At 34.2% G+C, this 21927-nt stretch overlaps 1 protein-coding gene across 7 annotated transcripts in view; it reads right to left on the bottom strand.

Annotated features, from left to right (window-relative positions):
- The window catches only part of ZFYVE16 (zinc finger FYVE-type containing 16), a 55473-nt gene that overhangs the window by 21353 nt on the left and 12193 nt on the right, over nucleotides 1-21927 (bottom strand). For 6 of the 7 annotated variants that reach the window (XR_003792658.1, XM_029216545.1, XM_029216546.1 and 3 more), the window contains 10 exons: nucleotides 18234-18342; nucleotides 15324-17596; nucleotides 13682-13778; nucleotides 10777-10938; nucleotides 8511-8653; nucleotides 6613-6988; nucleotides 5265-5387; nucleotides 4032-4187; nucleotides 2781-3005; nucleotides 482-564 (listed from right to left, as the gene is read on the bottom strand). Coding sequence is in view for 6 of the 7 variants with exons in the window: in XM_029216545.1 (XP_029072378.1) it covers nucleotides 482-564; nucleotides 2781-3005; nucleotides 4032-4187; nucleotides 5265-5387; nucleotides 6613-6988; nucleotides 8511-8653; nucleotides 10777-10938; nucleotides 13682-13778; nucleotides 15324-17596; nucleotides 18234-18303 (3708 nt within the window). In the remaining variant the exon portion in view is untranslated. The remainder of the gene's footprint in view (nucleotides 1-481; nucleotides 565-2780; nucleotides 3006-4031; nucleotides 4188-5264; nucleotides 5388-6612; nucleotides 6989-8510; nucleotides 8654-10776; nucleotides 10939-13681; nucleotides 13779-15323; nucleotides 17597-18233; nucleotides 18343-21927) is intronic. The other variant, XM_029216549.1, reaches the window with a different exon arrangement.

The following is a 21927-nucleotide window of genomic DNA, read 5'->3' as shown; positions in this document are numbered from 1 at the left end:
ATTAAAAGAAAAAGAAAGCAAGTCCACTGAAATACATTTCTATAATAAGAGGTAAACACAAAATTACAGAAATTAGAGGTGGAAGGGAACCTGAGATCATCTAAACCAATACTTCCTATTAAAAATGAGGTGACTTGGGCCACAGTTTGCTCAAAATCATCAAATTGATTGACTTTACTAACACTTTTACTAAAGCTTCAACAACTGTGTGGATCTCACATTACCTAAATGTGTAAGCACTGCAGCAGAATGAATCAAAAGGCAATTTGAATCAGGTATACATAAATTAGGACGTGTTCTAAAAAGCACTTCATCAAAACCAGACGCCATTTATGTTAAATGAATTAGGATTTATTATAAATGAACTTTCATTATACCAAATGTCAAATTAAAATAGAAAAATATAAGTATGTAAAATTTGCTTAATGAATTGTTAAAGTAACAATATAAGAACACTTAATAAAACAGTTCAATTACTCACAACAAGTAAGTTCATAATAGTGTGTCCTATTTCTCCAAAAAGAGGTTTTCGGCCTCTGATACTTGTTAAAGGAGCAGGATATGCTATACACAAGAATAGAAAACTGGTTACCATCAACAAAAAACAAAAAAATCTTAAATTTATTACCTTTAATTTTCATTTGTCAAACATTACGGATAAATACCACTCAATCAGTTCTCTGGAGAAAGTAAGAAATGACATTAACCCATACCATGTATCTACCAGATGCTACATTGAACTGGGACCTTTACAAACATTATCCTAATTAAACCCTATAACAACCCAATGAGGCAAGTATGTCTATCCCTACTTTACAAATGGGGAAGTAGAGACACAGATTAATAACCCTGCCTATGGTTTCTAAGTTAATAACTGGTGAAACAGATATGAAACTAGGCTTGGCCTGATTCCAAAGCATTTAATCTTTCATCATACATGTTGTTTCCAAACATTATGATGGCCATAACTGTTTAGACCTACATAAAGTTCTCATAATTTAAAAAGAAATATTCTGATAATTTAAAGCAAAATATGAAGAATTCAAGATTTTTAAGGCATTTGTAATTAATGTTCAATTGTGTGAATTTATGGGTGATAGTAAACTTTTATAGTTCTTGGGTCAGCATGATAAAAGGAACACATAGAATCAGAGAAGTCAATGCAGAGAAGAAGTGATATGGACTCTGTCACCTAACTACTTTTCTGTTTCTTTAGGACACTATAAATATTGCACACCAAAAAGGAAAAGTACCTTGGTGGCAATGCAGCAGGAATTCTGGAAGAAAAGGAAAGTGAAAAAAGGAAGGTAAGACTATTTCTATGATGATAAAAATCGGACACATTTTTAACCCAAGAATTAACCTGAGAATTTCAGTTCTCAGCTTAGGTTAAGCAAAGAAACCTCTCTAATACATATTATACAAATATACCTCCTTAAAAGTCTAAGAAAACACACATGACATTATCTATTTAAAAAAAATAAGTCAGGGCAACTCATATCTTTGCTATTACAAGCATATATTTTAGTTTTAAAAAGGACAACTAAGTTATTTGGATGACAGAGAGTACAGAAAGAAACATAAATTAGTGGTAAAACACATTAAAATGATAAACAATATGATTAAGGTAAATGCTGACTTTTTACTTCATCTTTTATGAATAAGAGAGCATCCTTTGCAACTTGATAGAGGTAATTTTATCTAAAACAGTAATTTTCAAGAGGTTATGGCTTAGAATGACATCTGTCAGAGTTACAAACGGACCTCATAAATCATCTAATCCAACATGTAATGGTGTTGCAAATAGTCTCAACATAAAAGCGTAGGTAATCCTCATTTGACTAAGATTAGCTAAGTATTTTGATCTAACCTTCCATAAAAATAGCATTCAAATATTAGTATCAGAGACAAAACGTTAGGCTGAATGGATGAAACACTTGGCTCAGAATGAAGTCTCTTAAGCTCTTTGGTTCACACAGTACAAAACCTGAGATGAAAGTTAATTTTTACTTCTTGCACCACAATTTAATAGTATCCCATATTTAAATCTTAAATGGTAAGGACCAACCCCTCAGAACAGAGAGTTTAATAAATTTGCCAAATAGATTTAAATGAGTATCTCTTTCACTGAATTTGTCCATTTTGAAATAGTAATGGTAACTTTTATAACTTCTCTACATTTAATTTTCCTCCAAGAAAATAACTATTAAATTATACAAGAATCAAATGCCTAAATTTTCCTTAGATGTGATGTACTTCACATGCAACAAATAAATTATTCTTTAAAAAAGTGAGGGATAAAGAAAGGGTACGAATTCAAAGACAGTTGAACACAGAAATGATTTCAACTCAGAAATAACCATACACGTAAGACTGGACCACTATTTCACAACCATTTATGTTTGGCTTTATGGTGTACACAAGTGGGGCGGGGGGGCATTTACCTTCTTAATATGTAGGCAACATAACAAAATGAATTCCCTATAGCAAATACTTTTAAGAAAACTTTTCAAGGTTTTCTATGTTTTTTTCTGAAATTCAAAAAAAATTTTAAGGTAAGTTAATTATAATAATTATGAATATCTAGAAACTCAGGACATAGCAAGGTTGTCTAGACTAATTTGGTAGTAGAGGAGGGCTGTTTTAGAATTTTATAAGTACATCAAAACAAAAGTAGTCCCATTAATCCATTAAAAATTTATTTTAATGATATCTGAAATTCTTATTTACATTCAGTATATTTGAACCTATGTAATTTAGCTTACTATTCTAAAACTTACCTTTATATTCTGCACCCAATCTCAACATTAAACGCATAGGAAAAACCTTTGCCCAGGGAATCTCTAGCTTCTGGATAAGAATTCCACAAAGAAAAGGATTGCCTGGTAACAGGAGATCATCAAGTTTCTGAAAAGTAGGTGTAATAAATAGAAATCCTCCATGATCCTTGCTGCTGAGAAAACTCTCAGTAAAGGTAATACTGTCCAAGTTTCCTATGTATTTTCCTAGAAATAAAATCATTTATAAAAAGATTTTAAGTTGTTTTGAAGCAGCATTATGAGTTTGAATGTCCCAGTATAAACTTAAATAAAAGCAATGTAAAATATCTTTTATTTATTTCCACTCTTGAAGAAGCACTGAATACCTTGTGTGCACAAAGTTCAGTTATTCCTGAAGACTGGGAATTGTGAACAAAAATTTGAGAATGTTTCTAACCGTTAAGTGTTTTAAAATTTTTCTCCTTACTTCATGGTCAAGTGAAAAGTCATCACCATGTCCCCCAAATCTTATACAGACAGAAAAGTATACGGTGGTCCCCCCTTATCCACAGTTTTGCTTTCCATGGTTTTAGTTACCCCTGGTCAACTGTAGTTCAAAAATATTAAATGGAAAATTCAATAAACAGCAAATTTTAAATCTCTCGCTATCCTGCTCTGCCCCATTGGGATGTGAGCCACACCGTGAATCACTTGTCCAGCTTATCCACGCTGTATATGCTACCATCCATTAGTCACTCAGTAGCTGTCTCAGTTATGATCAACTGTTGCAGTATCACTGTGCTTGTGTTCATGTAACCCTTATTTTTCTTAATAATGGCCCCAAGGTGCAAGAGAAGTGTTGTTGGCAATTCGGATGTTCTCGTACTGTGCCTAATTTATAAATTAAGCTTTATCACAGGTATGTATGTATAGAAAAAACAGTGTACATAGGGTTCAGTACCATTCGTGGTTTCAGGCAGCTAGTGGGGTCTTTGAACTTATCCCCCGCAGATAAGGGGGGATTATTGTGTAGACACGTAAACAGACCAAGAAGGTAAATATATTTTCACTATTAAAATTAAAAAAACTATAAAGACACTAATTACATAAAATGCTAAATTTAAGGAGACTGAAAATGATGACAGAGCTCTTTTAAGTAATCAGCAATCTCTTCACAAAATAAATCTTTAGTACAGTTAGCATAGCCCAAAGCAAAAATGCCCTTAATTTATCCATCCCCTGGTCTGAACAGTTCAAAATAAAATGGTATACCTTTCAGAGCATCCTTATAAATGGTGATAAAGAGTCTGAAGATGTCCTTAGGAATAGTATCTTCACTTGGCAAACATAACAATAGAATAATAATTTCTGCCTGTCCCAAGCCGTGCAATCCATTGGTTGAGAAGTACCAATATTTGTCTGAGGAATCTTAAGTGACAAAAGTGTACAACTATAAATGTCAACTTCTATTAAACAAAATAATTAAATATAATTGTCCTTTGCATGAAGCACAACTTTTTAAACTCCTTAATTTCCCAACATTCTCCTCACAAAAACTTTAAATTGAATTGTATGAGATTAATATAAAAAAGAGAAAGGATGAAAAATTATCTGATGGAGTCAATTAATAAACAACAGTAGGGCTTCCCTGGTGGCACAGTGGTTGAGAGTCCGCCTGCCGATGCAGGGGACACGGGTTCGTGCCCCGGTCTGGGAAGATCCGCAGAGCGGCTGGGCCCTTGAGCCATGGCCGCTGAGCCTGCACATCCGGAGCCTGTGCTCCGCAACGGGAGAGGCCACAACAGTGAGAGGCCTGCATACCGCAAAATAAAAAATAAAAAATAAATACACAACAGTAAAATAAAAGATGCACTAACAAGCTGAAATGTAGTGGGTAAGAATCAGGTTAGTTTCAAAGAGAATGAAAAGCTAAGAGATGCATTATTGAGTATTGAGGACTATTTATTACTGAGAAATATTTACTTCCTTACTTTTAATTAAGTCTAGTGTCATTTACTTTAAAACTGTCTTTATTGTTACTAAATCAGGATTCTTGCTTATCTCAATTAGCAAATTCAATTTACCTAAAAGCTATATGAAATATGGTCAGCTGGGGAGATTGGGATTGACATATATACACTAATACGTATAAAATGGATAACTAATAAGAACCTGCTGTATAAAAAAATAAATTAAATAAAATTCCAAAATTCAAAAAAAAAATATATGGTCAGCTGTATCATGAGCATCAAAATACAGCTTGTTATAAGCCCATGGCCTTAACCTAGGACTGAATGAAGGACACTAGTAAAAATCTTTAAGCTATTACTTCAAGTCCCACTGCATATAAAACTGCAAAATTTATTTATATTAATATTTGGCTACAAAAACCAATATCCAATACTGCTTATTTTTCACCATTGCCAGTCTAAATTTAACCAATGTGATTAATTATTCAGAAATCCTGCTTACCAATTAGGCAAAGAAAGATGAATCATTACTTACAAAATGCTAACTTGACATTCACAAGTAGATTAGCATTTAGGACAAACGTAACAGGACAAAAACCTTCGCCTTCAAGAAGCAAAATGATCTGCTCGTGAGATGGGTGTTCTTCTATTACAGGCACTAAAACATGAAAATAATATATTAATTAGAATAAACATGTCTTCCTGTTAAATATGCCTATAATGAAAAAAACATTTATAAATCCACCAATGGCTTAATCACATTTAAAAGCAAAAGCAAACACGTTTTATAAAATCAATCAACACCTGGACAACTGTTATATTCTAATTTTTACTTTTCAATTTATGTAAAGATATTAATATTATAATACATATAAATCCTGATCAATTATATTATATATAGTCTATGCACAAATATGTTGATTAAACAGCATATTGATACAATTTTAGTACCTTTAAAGTTTTAAAACAAATGTTTTTGTAAAGTGGACTCCTATCTGCCAGCCACTCCAATTATAAATTCTGAAATTTACAGCTGTGAAAGTAGTCTAGACCCAAGTTATACATGCTTGTACATATGGCTTGCTGCCATATGCCTTATGTCAGTGACAAGTGGTGAAAAAAGAACTTGACAACTAACAGGAAAATATACATGGCATGCAAAGAACAGGGCTTAAGATATTTTTGCCACTATCAATAGGATCATGAAATGGCTCCTACTTTCAGAACGGAGATCCTAGGCTTCATTCCCCTACATTATCATGCACAGAACATAATCATTTCATGTAAGATTCAGCATAATGCCTGGGGTAACAAGAATATATCCCTAGGGAACTACTCCAAGGTGGGAGATAGCCACAGAATCTCCAGATTAGAAAGGACCTTAAAGACCACCTAAGTTCTCTTCTTTTACAAAGGAAACTGAGGCCCAAGAGATTAAATTGCATGCTTCAAGTCATACGTGTATTAAGTAGCAGATGAGGAACTAGAATTCCTAGCTTTGTCATCCAATCCAATATTCTTTTCTTTAGGCACTATGTTCCTTAAAAAAAAAAAATGATATGGAGTCAAAACTAATACAGGACTAAAAGTCTATGAATTTCCCTGTTGTATTGGACTTTTGCCTTATTTTAAATTAGGGACCCAGATGAGATAAGTGAATCACATTCAAATCAACTCAAAAGGTCAGATCTTTTTAGAATTTGTTTTTATACAGTAAGACTTTTTGTAAACTAGAGTTCCATGCCATCGTACATATTTCAACCACACTGTCTAAATTTTAAAAAATACATTTTATATATCACAGACAAAATTCATCAATATATTCTCCTTTAAAAAAAAAAAAAAAACACCTCCTTTTTAAATTTAAATAACTGCTATCCTACCTGATCCCTTTTCTCCAGATGCAACCAGAAGAGGAGGCAAGCTGTCCTCATCATCAGGTAGAAGACTAATCTTATTGCAAACATTCTTGTCAATACCACACAATAACCTATAATCTGAAATACTAGCAACAGGTAAATTACTGTTAACCAAGACACCAGTAGGACTTGATAGGTCCTCAATTTCTGTAAAAACATCATCATCTAGTGTAAAAGAGCCAGAAGTAGGCAACCCCTCAGTCCCTGTGTTTGTAGGCAGTTTTTCCACAGATGGAACCTGAGAAATAGGACTTCGAATTATCTCATTTCTTATATCGCCTGCCTCACTGTTTGGTTTTTCCACTGTAGTAGAATGGGCATGATCCACTGTGTTTATCATCTGTAAAATATGGAAAACAAAAACCCAAATCAGTTCATAGTTTCTTTCTTCAGAAGCCAAATTTCCCAAGAAATAGTACCATTTTGGTTCTTTAAATTCAAGAGCACAGGTTTAGCTTTACTCTATGCTCAGGTAGGTATTTATGACTAACTTTATAGACTGGAAAAAGGAGGCAAGGAGAACTTCAGGATCCTATACCATACCACAAAGTGAGCACACTTAGTTCAACTCAAGGCACTCCTCCTAACAGACAAAAAAGCCTGGCTGGGGGGTGGCAAGGGAGAGGAAAAAGGGAGAAGGCAGGGAGGGGAGTGGTTAGGAAGCAAAATGGCAGACATACTCCACAACAGTAACCACCTAGAATAAACTACACCTCAAGTCTGCTTCAAGTAAGCCCCTTTCTTTTTGGACAGGCCAAACCTAAGTCGATAGAGAATTGTTTATGAACTCAAGTAATACTAGCCTCTATAGAAATTCCATTTTGTTAAAATATTGATTGAGGGTATGTGCTAGCTAAGAAACATACTTCTGGTAATTAGAGCTACTTGTAAAACCTAGCTCATGAACTCTTACTGACAAACAACATAAGTTTATATGATACGTGAACTTGAAGAGAGCAGGATACATATCCATCTTGTCTGATGTATCTTTACCCAAGATAAACCAGGTAACTGGCTCAGAGGAGATGCTCAATATATATTTGTTTAATGAATAAAAAAGCATTCCTACTTCATGTGTTAATACTTGCTTTTATGAGTATTTTGCTACTTTACAATGAGAGTTATTAGTGGGCTGGGATTCTATATTATGTATCTTCTATTTAACACCTAGCACATTTGTATAAACATAAATACTACCATCAGGTACTTTACTGAATATTTGAAAATCATTAAACAAATTAGTCTAAATTAACTTACTAAATCTCAGTTCTATTTCCCCATACCAGTGGTTCTCAAAATGTGGTCCAGGGATCTCTGGGGTCCCCAAGACCCTTTCAGGAAGTCCTAGGATTTTCTTCATATAATTTAACTAAAACATATCACAACAGACTGACTTTAGAAGTAGATGTGAGAATCTATCTTCTATTAAGCCAGACGTTAAAGAAATTCACAAAAATGTAAAACAATGTTATTCCTCTCACTAAACTTTTGTTTCAAAAACTTTTCATTAAAAATATTATTTCTATTAATTTAATGAGTTTATTTTTTAATTAATTTTTTAAATGTTTGTCAATTTTATATCAGTAATTATCAATAAACATAACCCACATAACCTATAGTTCTTTGGGGTTCTCAATAACTTTTAAGAGCATAAAGGGTCCTTAGATCAAAAAGTTTAAGAATCACTGCCTTAAACTGACGTTAAAAAAGGGTAAAATCTAAAATATATTCATACATCATATGTTTCTCATTTACAAAGCTCAAAGCATTTAAAAGAAAAAAGTACTCTAAAAAATCACACAAGGAATTACTTACAAAATAAAATTTTATTAAATTAACAAGTCATTCTTTAGATTCCTTACCAGTGGCACATCAGGTAAGAGAGGACTAAAGTCTTCAGAACATCTTTTACTTCCAGATGATAATTTTGTTGTATCTGCAACTTCGCCATTGGGCAATACACCATCTGCAAACCATACTCTCTTCTGTTCTTTGGAGCATAATCCTAGAATCAGTTTAAAAAGTAAAGCATTTTAATTTGATAATATTGCAATGATTTAATACTAAATGGGTCAGGAAACATTTTCAAAAGCTTTTTGCTAACCATTGGCAAGCCCTGCATTCTCAGGGTTTCAAGGCCTAGAGAAATGGCCTTTTGTGATTCATCTACCCAGAGCTGAAGTTTTTTTCTAATTCATACAAAGGCAGGGCTGGCCCTAGGAATCCCGTACACAGAAAAAGAGTGGACAGGAGAGGTTATACCTTAAAGACATTGAAGGCAGATTTAAAGCCTATATTATTAAGGCTAACTTTGTGAGTGTGGAATAAAATTTAGGGACTAAGGCACAGGGAGGGAAAATGGAACAGACCAGAGCATGGTAAACAAGCAAAGGGAAAAAAGTATGAATAACAAAAGAAAGAAGCATAAAAAGTCTTAAGAAAGAAACAGAATCACTTGTGCATCAGAGGTCATTTCCTACTTTTAACTTACTTAACAAGAGAAGCATAACATGCTTTGTTCTTATAATGTTGATATTGAAATTTATTAATATTTTCCTTTCAAATTTGGAGGAAATAACTAGATGTCAGCATAAATATTTGTTCTCTTTTATTAAAAAGCATCCACGGAGGAAGGTTATGAAAATTCCTGCCAGATGATTCTAGAACATATAAACATCAAAAGGACCAACATCTACCTTCCATATCATAATACAGATAACACTGAAAAAATTGGAATCATATATGTATAATTTTTGCAACATGGGTGGACATATTAAATAAGGTTATCTTTCTTGTATTTGCAATACTTTATAATTTAATGATTTAAAAAGTCAATATAAGAGAATAAATATTTTTAAAAGCAGATTCATTCATCTTTAGAGCTATAATATACAGCCATATATGCTGAAACTCATTATTTAAGTCATAATGATAAACAGAAAATAGCTATTAAGTGAGATCAAAAATAGTTGACAGAAATACTTGAATTTGTCTCTAACTGACAATTACAGTTATTTTCTAGCATGTTACAGACTAACAGTTTATTTTTAAGAGTGTACACAGGCTTACTGAATAGCACAGGGAACTATCCTCAATATCTTGTAATAACCTATAAGGGAAAAGAATCTGAAAAAGGATAGATATATATATATGTATATGTATAACCAAATCACTGAGCTGTATACCTGAAACTAACACAACATTGTAAATCAACTATACTTCAATTTTAAACATTAAAAAAATAAATAAAAAGTCTACACAGGCTTTACTCAAGATCCTAAACTACAATAGACTGTAAAAAAACAGAGAGCCCAAAGATTTTTTAAATCTTTAGAAGTTTGTTAAAAGATTTAAGAAACATTTTTTATTGTGGTAAAATATACATTTAAAAATAGATTTTTAAGGAAAGGGAGACATGCCAGTTATTTACCTATTGTCTCTCAAACCCAAGCCCACCCTTCCACATGGTGCTCTTTGATGCCAGGCTGGAAGTCTGGAAAGTGCAACTCCCAGACCCCCTTGCTAGTTGGTTCTGGTCACATTCCAGCAATGACAGGCTCTGGTTGGAGACTGGAAGGTGGGAACAGAAGGAATTTTTTCTGTTTCTAGTTCCTGCCAGGACTTACACAGCAGCGGCACCACCAGATATACCCACATGTCCTGTGATCTTTAGTACTCCTTACATCAAGCCTGGGACACTCCTTCTGTTATCTGAACACCAACCCTGTTAGGCTCCTTGATGGTCCCAGCATTTGCCACTTGGTGTTCCTCTAGAAGTCACAGTACCAGTCATGTGACATGGTAACCTAATCCCTGAATACTAGGTCTGAGAACCAAGCATCTCTTGGTGTTCCTGCACGGGGTTCTAGTAATACTGCCTCTCCCTTTGCATTCTCCCAACCCTAGGGATGGTGGTTGCTTCCTGTACTTACTAATCTCTGAGTCACTTGAGCATGCCCTTTTTGTTCTTCTACCCTTCTAATGTACATGTATAACCAGTTCCCTGTATTAAATTCCTTCTGGTAGCTAGTCTGGTTTCTCTTTTCTCACTAGATCCTGTCAATACTAGAAAACTTCTACTTTGATAATTTATCTTTAATATTAGACACAACATTTTCTTCAAGTTACCTTCAACACTTGGTTGTTTAAGTGCTGAGATTGGTAAAGTTGTAGGTGAAGATATACTGAATGTTTGAGTCTCCTGAAGAGGCTGGATGGTGGCACATTCATCAGAATGATTAGATTTAAGATTAGAACCAGTTGGACTCATCATCCTTTCAAATGCCTGAGCTATAAAGGGAAAAAAAACTTGATCTCAGGTGTTTTTGACCTTCAAAGTAAATCATGATAAATATTCTATTTTTCAAATTGTAAGGAGAAAGAAATTAATGGCTAAGAAGTGGCACTTGGCAAAGATAATATCCTTACTTTTAGTTGGCAGCACTCCACTTCAGTATAAGCTACCAATTAGCTATTTCAATATAATTTTAGCATATATTTGATATCTACTAAAGAAAATCATTGTTATTTAATATGACCATCTGATTTTGCCCTTGTACTCCTATAGTCTATTTCCAATATAGTTCCTAGTGATTCTTTTAAGACATAAATCATATCACATCATTCTTCTGTTTAAAATCCTTTAATGGCTTCCAAAGTAGAATGAAAATTTAAGTTGTTACAATGGCCCACAAGACCCTATATAGTCTGCATTTCTACCTCCCCTGCTTTCCCAGTTAGCTGTCTGACATCATTTCTCACTAAAATCCTACTTGCTCATTAGAATCCAGCCATTGAGGCCTCCTTGTTCTTCAACAAGGGAAGCAAGCACTGTTCTAGCTTCGGGTCTTTGCTCTTACTATTCTTTCTGCCTGGAAAGTTCTTCCACGTGGCTTTATTCTCTCACTTCCTTCAGGTCTCTGCTTACACATCATACTATCATAAACCCTTATTCTGACCACCATTTAAAATTTCTACCTCTTGCCACCAGTCTGTTACTATCTGTCCCTCTTATACTCTTTTATTTTCATTTAGAATATTATCACCATCTGATATTCTCTTTGCTTTCTGTCCACATCTCCTCACATTCATAAGGTCCATGAGATCAAAAGCTCCATAAGAACAGGGAATATATTTTGTTCTCAGCTGGAGCTCCAAAGCACAGAACACTGCCTGAATACTGCTGAATGATTTTTTCATCCAAATAACACGGAACAGCACTGGTACCTCTCCCTTCAGCACTTCTCCAAACTGATCTGCTATAAATGCTGCCACTGTTACAATAACTTTCCTCAAGTGCCAATGAATTAGCACCCTCATGCAATGGCTTCCGCTAACCAAGTAAAATCCAAACACAGTACTTTGAGTTTCAAAGTAATTTCCAACTTCCTCTAAGTTTATGTAATGGCACTCACACGCATGCTTCTTTAAAACTTATACAGTCTCAGCACAACTTCCTCATTATCCACAATCTCTAATGAAACTATCTTTTCTCCTTTGTGGAATTTGTCTTATAACCCTTGAGCCACCTTTCTCCTCTTATTAGTAACATTATTTTAAATGATCATGTCTACTGTTTTCAACCCTAAAGTTGGAGTTAAAATAACTTTTATTTACGTTTTCCTGTGGTGTATAAATTAATGATAAACAGAGCCATAAATGAAATTGCATGCTATAAGATATCAAAACAGAATAAATAAAACAGATAACTAAATAAATCCATTCCAAATATTTTCTTTGATAAACCAATGCTTGATCTCACTAAGAGACTACTAAGTCTCTTCAGTGACTAAATCTTCTCCTCTCCTGGATCCTTACGGTCAATATGTTTTAATGTTCACCTAAAAATCTGACCTGTCAACTCAAATAATGTTTCAAATCTTCATGGCTGTTTTATTTTTTAAATGGGGAGACAGAATTATGTGGGAGCTTGCTCTAAGATTTCTTAACTCTAGCAGGTTGCTTGGCTAACGGCACCAGCAGTAGTCTTAAAGGCTACTGAAATAGCATAAGCAAAAAACAACACAGCTACAAGCACTTAAATTCTTCATAAACACTGGTGGCAATATGGAAATACAAGAAGATTTACACTCTATTATCTTCCAGAGCAGAGGTCAACAGCAGGGAGTAAAGCAGCTTACCTCAGGCTAACAGACTCACATCAGAGCTTTTTGAAGAATTGCTGAAAAAATTTATCTTCATTCAAAAGAGAAAAACAAATTATTATCAGGTATTTATTCTCCTGGCTAACAGGAAGCAGCACCTGGGCTAGCGCACAGGCCTGGTCTTAAAAGTCCCAAGTAATATTTGCTGGGAATTAAACTGTCAACAAATCTTTGAAAATGCCAAGAAGTACTCAAAAGAACAAACGTGTATTTGAAGAAAAACACACACACACACACACACACACAAAACTGTGAGAACTCAAGTAAGATTATTGCTGATAACAGTAAGCTAGCTAGGGAGCCAGAGAAACAATGGGAAACACAAACAAAATTCTAAAACTGAGAAGGGAAAAAAATATATAAAAGACAAAAATGTGCAAATAGTGTGACAGTCCTATGAATTTATATAAAAATTATAAATATTATACTTTATCTTTTATTCCCACTTTAGGTTGTAATTTTCTATAAGGTGGGAACTATTATCTTGCCTTATGCTATTAATATGTAAGACTGTATACTATTTATTGGTAGATATTCTATAAATGTTTAGATTAAGATGATGAGGATGACAATGATGGTGACAAAAACAAATAGGCAGATGAAATGCAGCATTTAGGGACTTGGTACCTGTTAAAAGTTAATGAACTGCCACTCCAGAAGCTGAATGCTTCCTTTCCACACTGGTAGTAATAATTGTGAGAGTAGAACAAAAAGAAGAGAAACCAAGCCTTGGGATGTCCCACCTAAGCCAGATAAGTCAACACTAGGTCCCTGCCTTAAGAAAATAAAGAAGTTTATCTTTGTCACAATCCAGTTGTTTTTAAGATATATTCAATTACTGGAAGAAGATATGTCAGAGTAATACTCACCTTTACTAATAGTCTCATAGCAGACTACACATACTCTTGCTTCCTTTTCTAGATACTGCAGTTTACACTTCCTATTACAACAGACACCGCAAAATACCTATAAAGGACAAAATATCAAATTTGATTTTGTTTCAAGCATGTTTATACCAACTGGAGGCAGGGGGAGGAGAGACCCGAACTCTAACCAAAAACCATTTTTCTGATTACATAAACAAGTTTTCTAATCACCATAATCATAGGTAATTATTAAATGATTCTTTTTATTTTTATTATTTTACTTAAATGAGGTTTCTGTAATTTAAAATTGTATCTCTGATGAGAATTCCTTTAAATCAATTACGTTAATTGGAAGGGAACAAAAACTTTCTTAATGAATAAGTTCATAACTTAAAAAGCTTTCTGTGGTCCTTTACAACTTTTTTTTTTTAACTTTTTGGCCGTGCTACACTGCATGCGGGATCTTATTAGTTCCCCGACCAGGGATCGAACCTGTGCCCCCTGCAGTGGAAGCACAAAGTCTTAACCACTGGACCGCCAGGGAAGTCCCCCTCCTTTACAACTTTTAAAAGGAGAATGTTATTCAAAAAAGAAACAGACTCACAGATATAGAGAACAAACTAGTGGTTACCATCGGGAGGAGGAAAGTGGGGAAGGGCAAGATAGGGCTAGAGGATTAAAGGGTACAAACTACTAAATATAAAATAAATAAGCTACAAGGATATATTGTACAGCACAGGGAATATAGCCAGTATTTTATAAGAACTACAAATGGAGTATAATCTTTAAAAAGTGTGAATCACTATGTTCGATACCTGAAACTTTCATAATATTGTAAATCAACTATACTCAATTAAAAAAAAAAAAAAGAGGGGCTTCCCTGGTGGCGCAGTGGTTGAGAGTCCGCCTGTCGATGCAGGGGACACAGGTTCGTGCCGGTCCGGGAAGATCCCACATGCCGCGGAGCGGCTAGGCCCGTGAGCCATGGCCACTGCGCCTGCGCGTTCGGAGCCTGTGCTCCGCAACGGGAGAGGCCACAACAGTGAAAGGCCCGCATACCGCAAAAAAGAAAAAAGAAAAACAAGTAGAATGTTATTTTTCTAAAAGAGAGTAGGGTTGATCTGAGACTAACATATTACTGGAAAATGCTGAAAAAAACGCAATGTTACTTCTAGAGGCAACTCTTGAGTCCATAGACTATTAAGATAGTCAGAACACAAATGAGGTCACAGCTTCAGTGTTCTGAACCTTGTGCAAGCCAATCTGCTTTTTTTCTCAGTGTTTATCTCAAGTATCAAGCATAACACTAGCTGCAGAGTAGTCTTGAAATTAAGTATTCAAGGATAAACTGGAAGCTGACTGAATTCCGTGCATCTGACGTGTTCATGTTAGAGAGAGAATGAAACGTATTCTTAGATTTCACAAAAATTAGTGTTCCTCATTTCCCAGTATGTAATACCCATGAAAATGTGACATTTATTCAAACCTCAAGCAATCTGTAAAATGACAGTGCTTTACACACTTCCACGTAGGTGAAAAACGATGATTTTAAACTAACTGAATCTTGTAATCATCTCTTTATCAGCATTTTTGTCACATTAAATTTCATTTAAAAGAATAAAAGACAAAGATTTTTATAGCTTACTTTTCCACATGCTCTGCAGTGATGTCGCCGTTTCGTAAAAGTAAATTTGACTTGGCAGTTCATACAATTTGGAGCTTCTGAATCAGGAACCCAAGTAGGTTGTTTCTGGCCCAAAACAAGGCCTTCTTTGCAAGTGTTTGCAGGCAGAGATTCTTCATTTGCAGTTACAAAACTGGATCCACCTTCAAAATTACTTTCTATATCAATGTAATTAGAATTGAAGCTAACCTGAGGATCAGTCACAGAATCTGTAGCACAGGTGGTTGGAACAATGGTATTCGCTATTCTGGGTTCACTTTCAGGCATATTTGGAACATCCAGCTTATTTGGTTCCTTTGAATTCCTTGTTCTTGATGGAACACTAAACAGTTGCTTAGGTCTGGCACCTCCAACATGAACAGATTGACTGTTACTATCAGAGACTGATAATTCATTTGTAATCTCAGACTTACTGCTAGATAACACTTGTTCAACTGGAATTGCACTTTTTTCCCCTAAAGAAAGGCTACCATTTTCTGTTGTATTCTGTTTATCAACCGTTTCGCAAATCATATTAATACCAGGACTTTCCCCAGTAGCTCCTGCTTCAGCATTGAAATATATATTATCGACATTTCCATCATCTGGGCCTTTCATATCTATCTGATTCATCTGAGATTTTGAGTCATTTACATTTTCTTCAAATGGTTTTATGTTACTAGGCTGAAGATACTGTTCAGTTAGAAAGGCATCAAGTTCAGCATCACTAACTGGTGCACCACTTTTCATGCCTTCATCAATATTAAAGTAATCCAGATCTTGTCCACTGATATCATTGCTTGAAAAAGTGAAACCTTCACAACCATCAGGAGATTCTGGGGCATTAGCACCAGAAAGCTCTATTTGAGATTCTGCAGCTGTAGAAGAACTGGTGTTATCAGGGTAATCCAAAGACTCAACTCTAACTACCATCTGGTTAGAATCTGCCTTTCTATCTCCCATCTTTTCAATTAATGGCTGATGAGGTATGTTTTTACATTTTTCCTGTTTCAAAAGATCAGTCTCCTTCAAAGGTTCCCCACCTGAAGTCATATTCTTCTGTATTTCTTCATGCACAGTCACTGCATCTTTTATATTATCTTTATATTCATTCTGGGGTAAACTATCACCATGAGCTTTATTTTCAATTAATGATCCACACAAAGACCCAGGTACTGGAAGACAGGACAATGAGGAATATGTATTTTCACTTGAAACATGTAAAGTTGAAGCAGAATCTTGGTTTTCATCCTTATTATCTTTAAGATCTAAATTTCTTGAGTCTTCTTTTGCAGATTGTTTTATAAATATAGCAGTCCTATCTTCCTGAAAGGAAAAGTCAGGTAACTTGAAATTTTCATCTCTTAAATTTGAATCATTTAAGCATAAACCTCCATTTTTTGGAAGACTGCAAGACAAAGCACTTGTGCTGCCTCCTTCTTTTAAACATTCTGGGGCAGCTATGACTGGCACATCTACCTCCTCTTTTACCAAACAGCCATCAGCTTTTACTAATTCACATGGCTGGTTCTTGTACTGTAGGTGGTCTTTGGCATCAAACATTTTGGAACTTTGTTGAGTCAAAGCAGATGGCATGTTGAAATCAACAACTGGTTCTAACTGATTAGAGATCTTTTTATCCTCTAAATTTTCTTTTCCGCTGTAATTACACGAATCTGAAAGTGTCGTATCTACTTTTATACCAAATTCTTTAGTTCCACTGATTTCTCTGTTTTGTAATTCAGAACTGACATCATTCTGTTCCTCTCTGACTGTATTATTACCATGGTCTGTTGAAGAAATACAGAAAGTTTCTGACACTGAAGATAAATCCAATCCAATCAAGGAATCTGCACTAGACTTAAAATCATCTGGCAATAATTTTTTAATATCTTCTTCACTATTAGTTACATGAACTAAGTTACCCATGTCACTTATCAGATCACAGACAGGTTTACTACATCGTCCCATATATAGAGGCTGGATTTCATCTGAAGTGCCACCATCCACGGAAGAAAGGAGATCAAGTCCTGTTACATTTTTTTCATTTTGTATAGAAGTTTGTCCCTCAAGTGTTTTTTCATTCAGGGCAATTTGATTTGTTTCATAGCCTGTTTCTGATGAGGCACAACAATTAATGCATTGTTGATCCTTTGGAAGCAGTGAAGTTAGCTGTGAGGAAGCCAACTCTGAAGAGACTGAATAGTGGTTAGAATCATACGAATTTTGTGCATCTTGGAGATAATCTTGTTCATCTAATTAAAATAGAAATATAATGTTAGTCAGGAGACCCAAATCAAAATTATTACAAAGACATTATGGTTTCTACGACTTCTAAACTTTTTTTTAGACCAGAAATATATTACTCTCCTGCAAAATAGTACTAACCTCCAAAATTATTTTCACTTGGATTTAAACTACTTGGGGTTTTTACTTTTTAATGTAGATGTCATAATATGATAGAAATTCTACTCAAAATAACTCAGTTGCACTATAAAAACCAGACGAAGGAAGAGCTGAAAAACAATCTAACTTCTTTGTTCTGCCCTCCAGTTTCCTAGTCTTCATCCTAAGATGAGGAAAATACTATCTTTCATAGTAATGAAATACCAATTAATATAGAACTTTCAGGTTGCTTTCAGCTGGTTCGTATGTTGTTTTTAAAGGTCTTTCTTTTACCTAAACGTGTATCTGGAGAGAAACTTCTACCTTTCTTACTTCTATTTCTGGCTATTGGTTCTATTCAGTATAAGAATACACTACTTCATTATAATAAGTGAATGTTTTACAGAAGATAACCATGTGACCAAAATTGAAACCAAGTTTTGCTAAGAGTACTAATTACGGACATTTTAAAATTACATTAATGGTAAAAATGAAAAACTGACAAACCTGGATTCTGTTCAAAATCATCGAGGAGTTTATCCAAGTCACTGACTGCTGCTTTAAAATAACTGTCCATCCTACTTGTAGACTTACTCAGAATTTAATTCTTGTGTGCCTAGAAAATACGAAGTATGATAGTTCATTTAATTCTCTGACATATAAATATTATACCATGTACTGCATGCCAAGAAACAGAGCCAGGGAATAGACACAAATAAAATGTAAGAGTATTGCTTTGAAGAATCTGTAATTTAGTTGGGGAAATTCCTCTATATATACAAAAATGACATGAAAACAAACTCTAACAACATAACATGCATACATAAACTATTTAAAATTTAAAACACTTATCTAAATAACTCATCGGTCAAAGGATGCATAGTTGAAAGTATAAATAGTTGTAAGTACCACGTATCAAATAATATAAAATATACTACACACAAATAAAAATACTGCATGTAAAAACTTGCGAGATTCAGCAAAAGTGAATACTTAAAGACAGATACCTAGAGACTTAGATGCTTATACTAGAAAAAAAAGAATGAAAACAAATAAGCTAACAGCAGAAATTAAAGAAATAGAAAACAAGCATATGAGAGAGGTACAAGAAAACTAAAAGTTAGTTTTATGAATAAAGTAGAAGAACCTCTGATCTGTGGCAGGAGCTCCATCAAATAAGCCTGAGACACCTTGAAGGAATCTATCAATGACTAATGGGACAATATAAAAAGGACACAGGAGCTAAGTATCACTGGCTTAAATGGGACAAATGAACCTCAAATAAATGAAGACTACAAAGGACTGACCACAAAGCAAATGGATTAAAAAAAACAAACAAACCAAGAGATCATAATGATACTAAAAACAAAACCAAAAACCACCACTCATTAGAGAGTTGCTAGGGCAGTAACCCTTTACTCTGAAAATTGATATACTAAGAGAAAAGAACTAAGAATTTATCCTGCCCTTTATTTACAAAATGTACTTTAGGATAAGAAAACAGTTGCTGAGGAAGAATTCTTTAGATAAGAATTCCAGTTGATAAATGCAGAAAGATATTAAAATTTTTTAAATCATTTCTTCATAGTCCCTAAAACAATAAATGGACTACGCAATGGCTATCAATGGATGTTAAAACTGTTAGATGAAAGGTTGAGGGGAACTTTATAATGGTGGGATCAGGCCAACACATCTAAATCCAGTGACCAACTTCACCATCAATTAATGTGGAAGACATAGAATCACATACAAAATATTCCTGCCCAAAAAAACAAACAAAAAAACCCACAAAAAAACAAAAAAAACCTGAATCCAAATCTAATCAAGTTTTTAGCACTAACTGCATATTTACAGGAAATTCAAGGATAGAGGGACAAGTTAAATGATATCAAAAGAAAGCAATTGGCTAAATCCAGAAGGGGGAACACTTTTCAGCAATGTTCCTCAAACAGTTGATAGTGAATGACTTTTTTTAAACTTCCAGTCTGTTACAAACTGTTACTTTTGTAAAACACAATAAAACAATACAAATTTTGCAATAATATACAAACAAAAAGATATAGATTATTAAACACATTTGAATGGTGCCCTGAGTAAGGAATAGGAGTGGGAAATGAAGGATAAAAGACAATAAACTACTGAAAGGGCTTTACTAGAGCCACTTATGATGGTCACCATGAACTGAGGACACATGAGGCTCAGAAAAAATGAGAGATACTTTAAAGATGGGTTAAAAAAGATTATATAGAGCTTAAGAGAAATGAACAAACAGGAAGACCTATCTGAAGAAATAACCTAAAATGTAGCCCAGAGAGATGAGGAAGAAGAAAATATGAAAAAAGAAGTTAAAAAACATGGATGACAGAATGAGAATGGAGCCCCGTAAGGAGAACAGAGCATGGAACAAGTATGCTTGAAAAGATAACGCCAGGAACTCCAGAACTGATGAAAAACACAACAGATATAGGTAACCCATTACCAAGCAGTATAAATACAGTTGACCCTTGAACTACATGGCTTTGAACTGCACAGCTCACTTATCTGCAGATTTTTTTCAATAGTAAATACTGCAATACTCCACAGAGTTGGATGAATCATGGATATGGAGGAACCATGGATACGGAGGGATGACTATAGGTTATATGTGAATTTTTGACTTGCAGAGAATCGGCACCCCAACCCTCACATGGTTCAATAGTCGACTGTAAAGAGAAGTCCACAGTTAGATACTCTACAGTGAAACTTTTGAACTCCAAGATAGAATAGCCAGAGAGAAAATGTCATCTTCAAAGAAACAATAATTACGCTAGCACAAGGTAAACTTCAGAACAATTCTCATTAACAATGGTATGCCATCCTATTCATTAAAGCATATTATTCTTTTATTTCCATTTTTAAATTTTATTTATACCATACATATACAAAAGTACATGAAAACACATAGGCACCAAAACAAATAAAAGGAACTTGGAGGAAGAGACAATATAGGGAGAAGAAAACTTCAAAGAAACTAATATTCTCAGAAAAAAAAACCAATGCGACTATGAAACAGCAACAGGAAGCCATACGTAAAGAATATGTGAAGAAAAAAGATCATGAAAATTGATAACACAAATCTTAAAATTCAAGTGAGGCTTACAGAATGTAGTAACAGCAGTGCTTAAAGGGGCACTTATAGCATTAAGTGCATATATTAAAAAAGAAAGATCTAAGAATCCATAATCTAAGCTTCCACCTTGGGAAATTAGAAAAAGAACAACTTAAGCCCAAAGTAGGTAGAAGGAAAGGTAACAAAGATCAGAGCAGAAATCAATGAAATTAAAAACAGGAAAATAGAGAAATGGAGAAAAACCACTGAAACCAAAAACTCTTTCTTTGAAAAAAGTAAAATTGATAAACTAGGCTAATTAAAAAAAGAGAGAGATACAAATAACCAATATCAGAAGTGAAAGAGGGGTCATAACTATTGATACCATGGACACTTAAAGGAAAATAAAGCAATATTATGAACAATTCTATGCCCCCAAACTTGATCATTTTGATGAAATGGACTAATTCCTTGAAAAACACAAACTACCAAAATTCACACAAGGAAAAACAGACAACCTGAACAGTCCTATATATATTAACAAAACTGAATCAATAATTAATAACCTTCCACAAAAAAAGTCATCAGGTCTAGATAGCTTCACTGGTAAATTTTACCAAATATTTAATGAAGAAATGATCCAAATCTTCCACAGTCTCCTCCAGAAAAAAAGAAGCACAGGGAACACTTCCTAACTCAACTCTATAAGACCAGCATTACTCCAATACCAAAATCAGATAAAGACATTACAAGAAAGAAAAACTACAGACCAATGTAACTTATGAACACAGAAGTAAAAACCCACAACAAAATATTAGCAAATCAAATCCAGTGATGTATAAACAAAATTATACACAACAACCAAGTGGGATTTATTCAGGTATGCAAGGCGGGTTCAACATTTGAAGATTAATCAATGTAATATACCACATCAACAGACTAAAGAAAAATGATCATATAATCATATGAACTGATGCAAAAGAAAAAGCATTTGACAAGACCCAATACTTACTCATGATAAAAGCTCTCAGCAAATTATGAGTAGAGAACTTCTTCAGTTTGATGAAGAATATCCACAAAATACCTACAGCTACCATTACACAATATATTTAG

This window comes from Monodon monoceros, unplaced genomic scaffold (assembly GCF_005190385.1).
Source record: "Monodon monoceros isolate NGI ecotype Baffin Bay Population unplaced genomic scaffold, NGI_Narwhal_1 Super_Scaffold_12, whole genome shotgun sequence".
Classification (NCBI taxonomy): domain Eukaryota; kingdom Metazoa; phylum Chordata; class Mammalia; order Artiodactyla; family Monodontidae; genus Monodon; species Monodon monoceros.
This window is presented reverse-complemented; position numbering and strand designations above follow the sequence as displayed.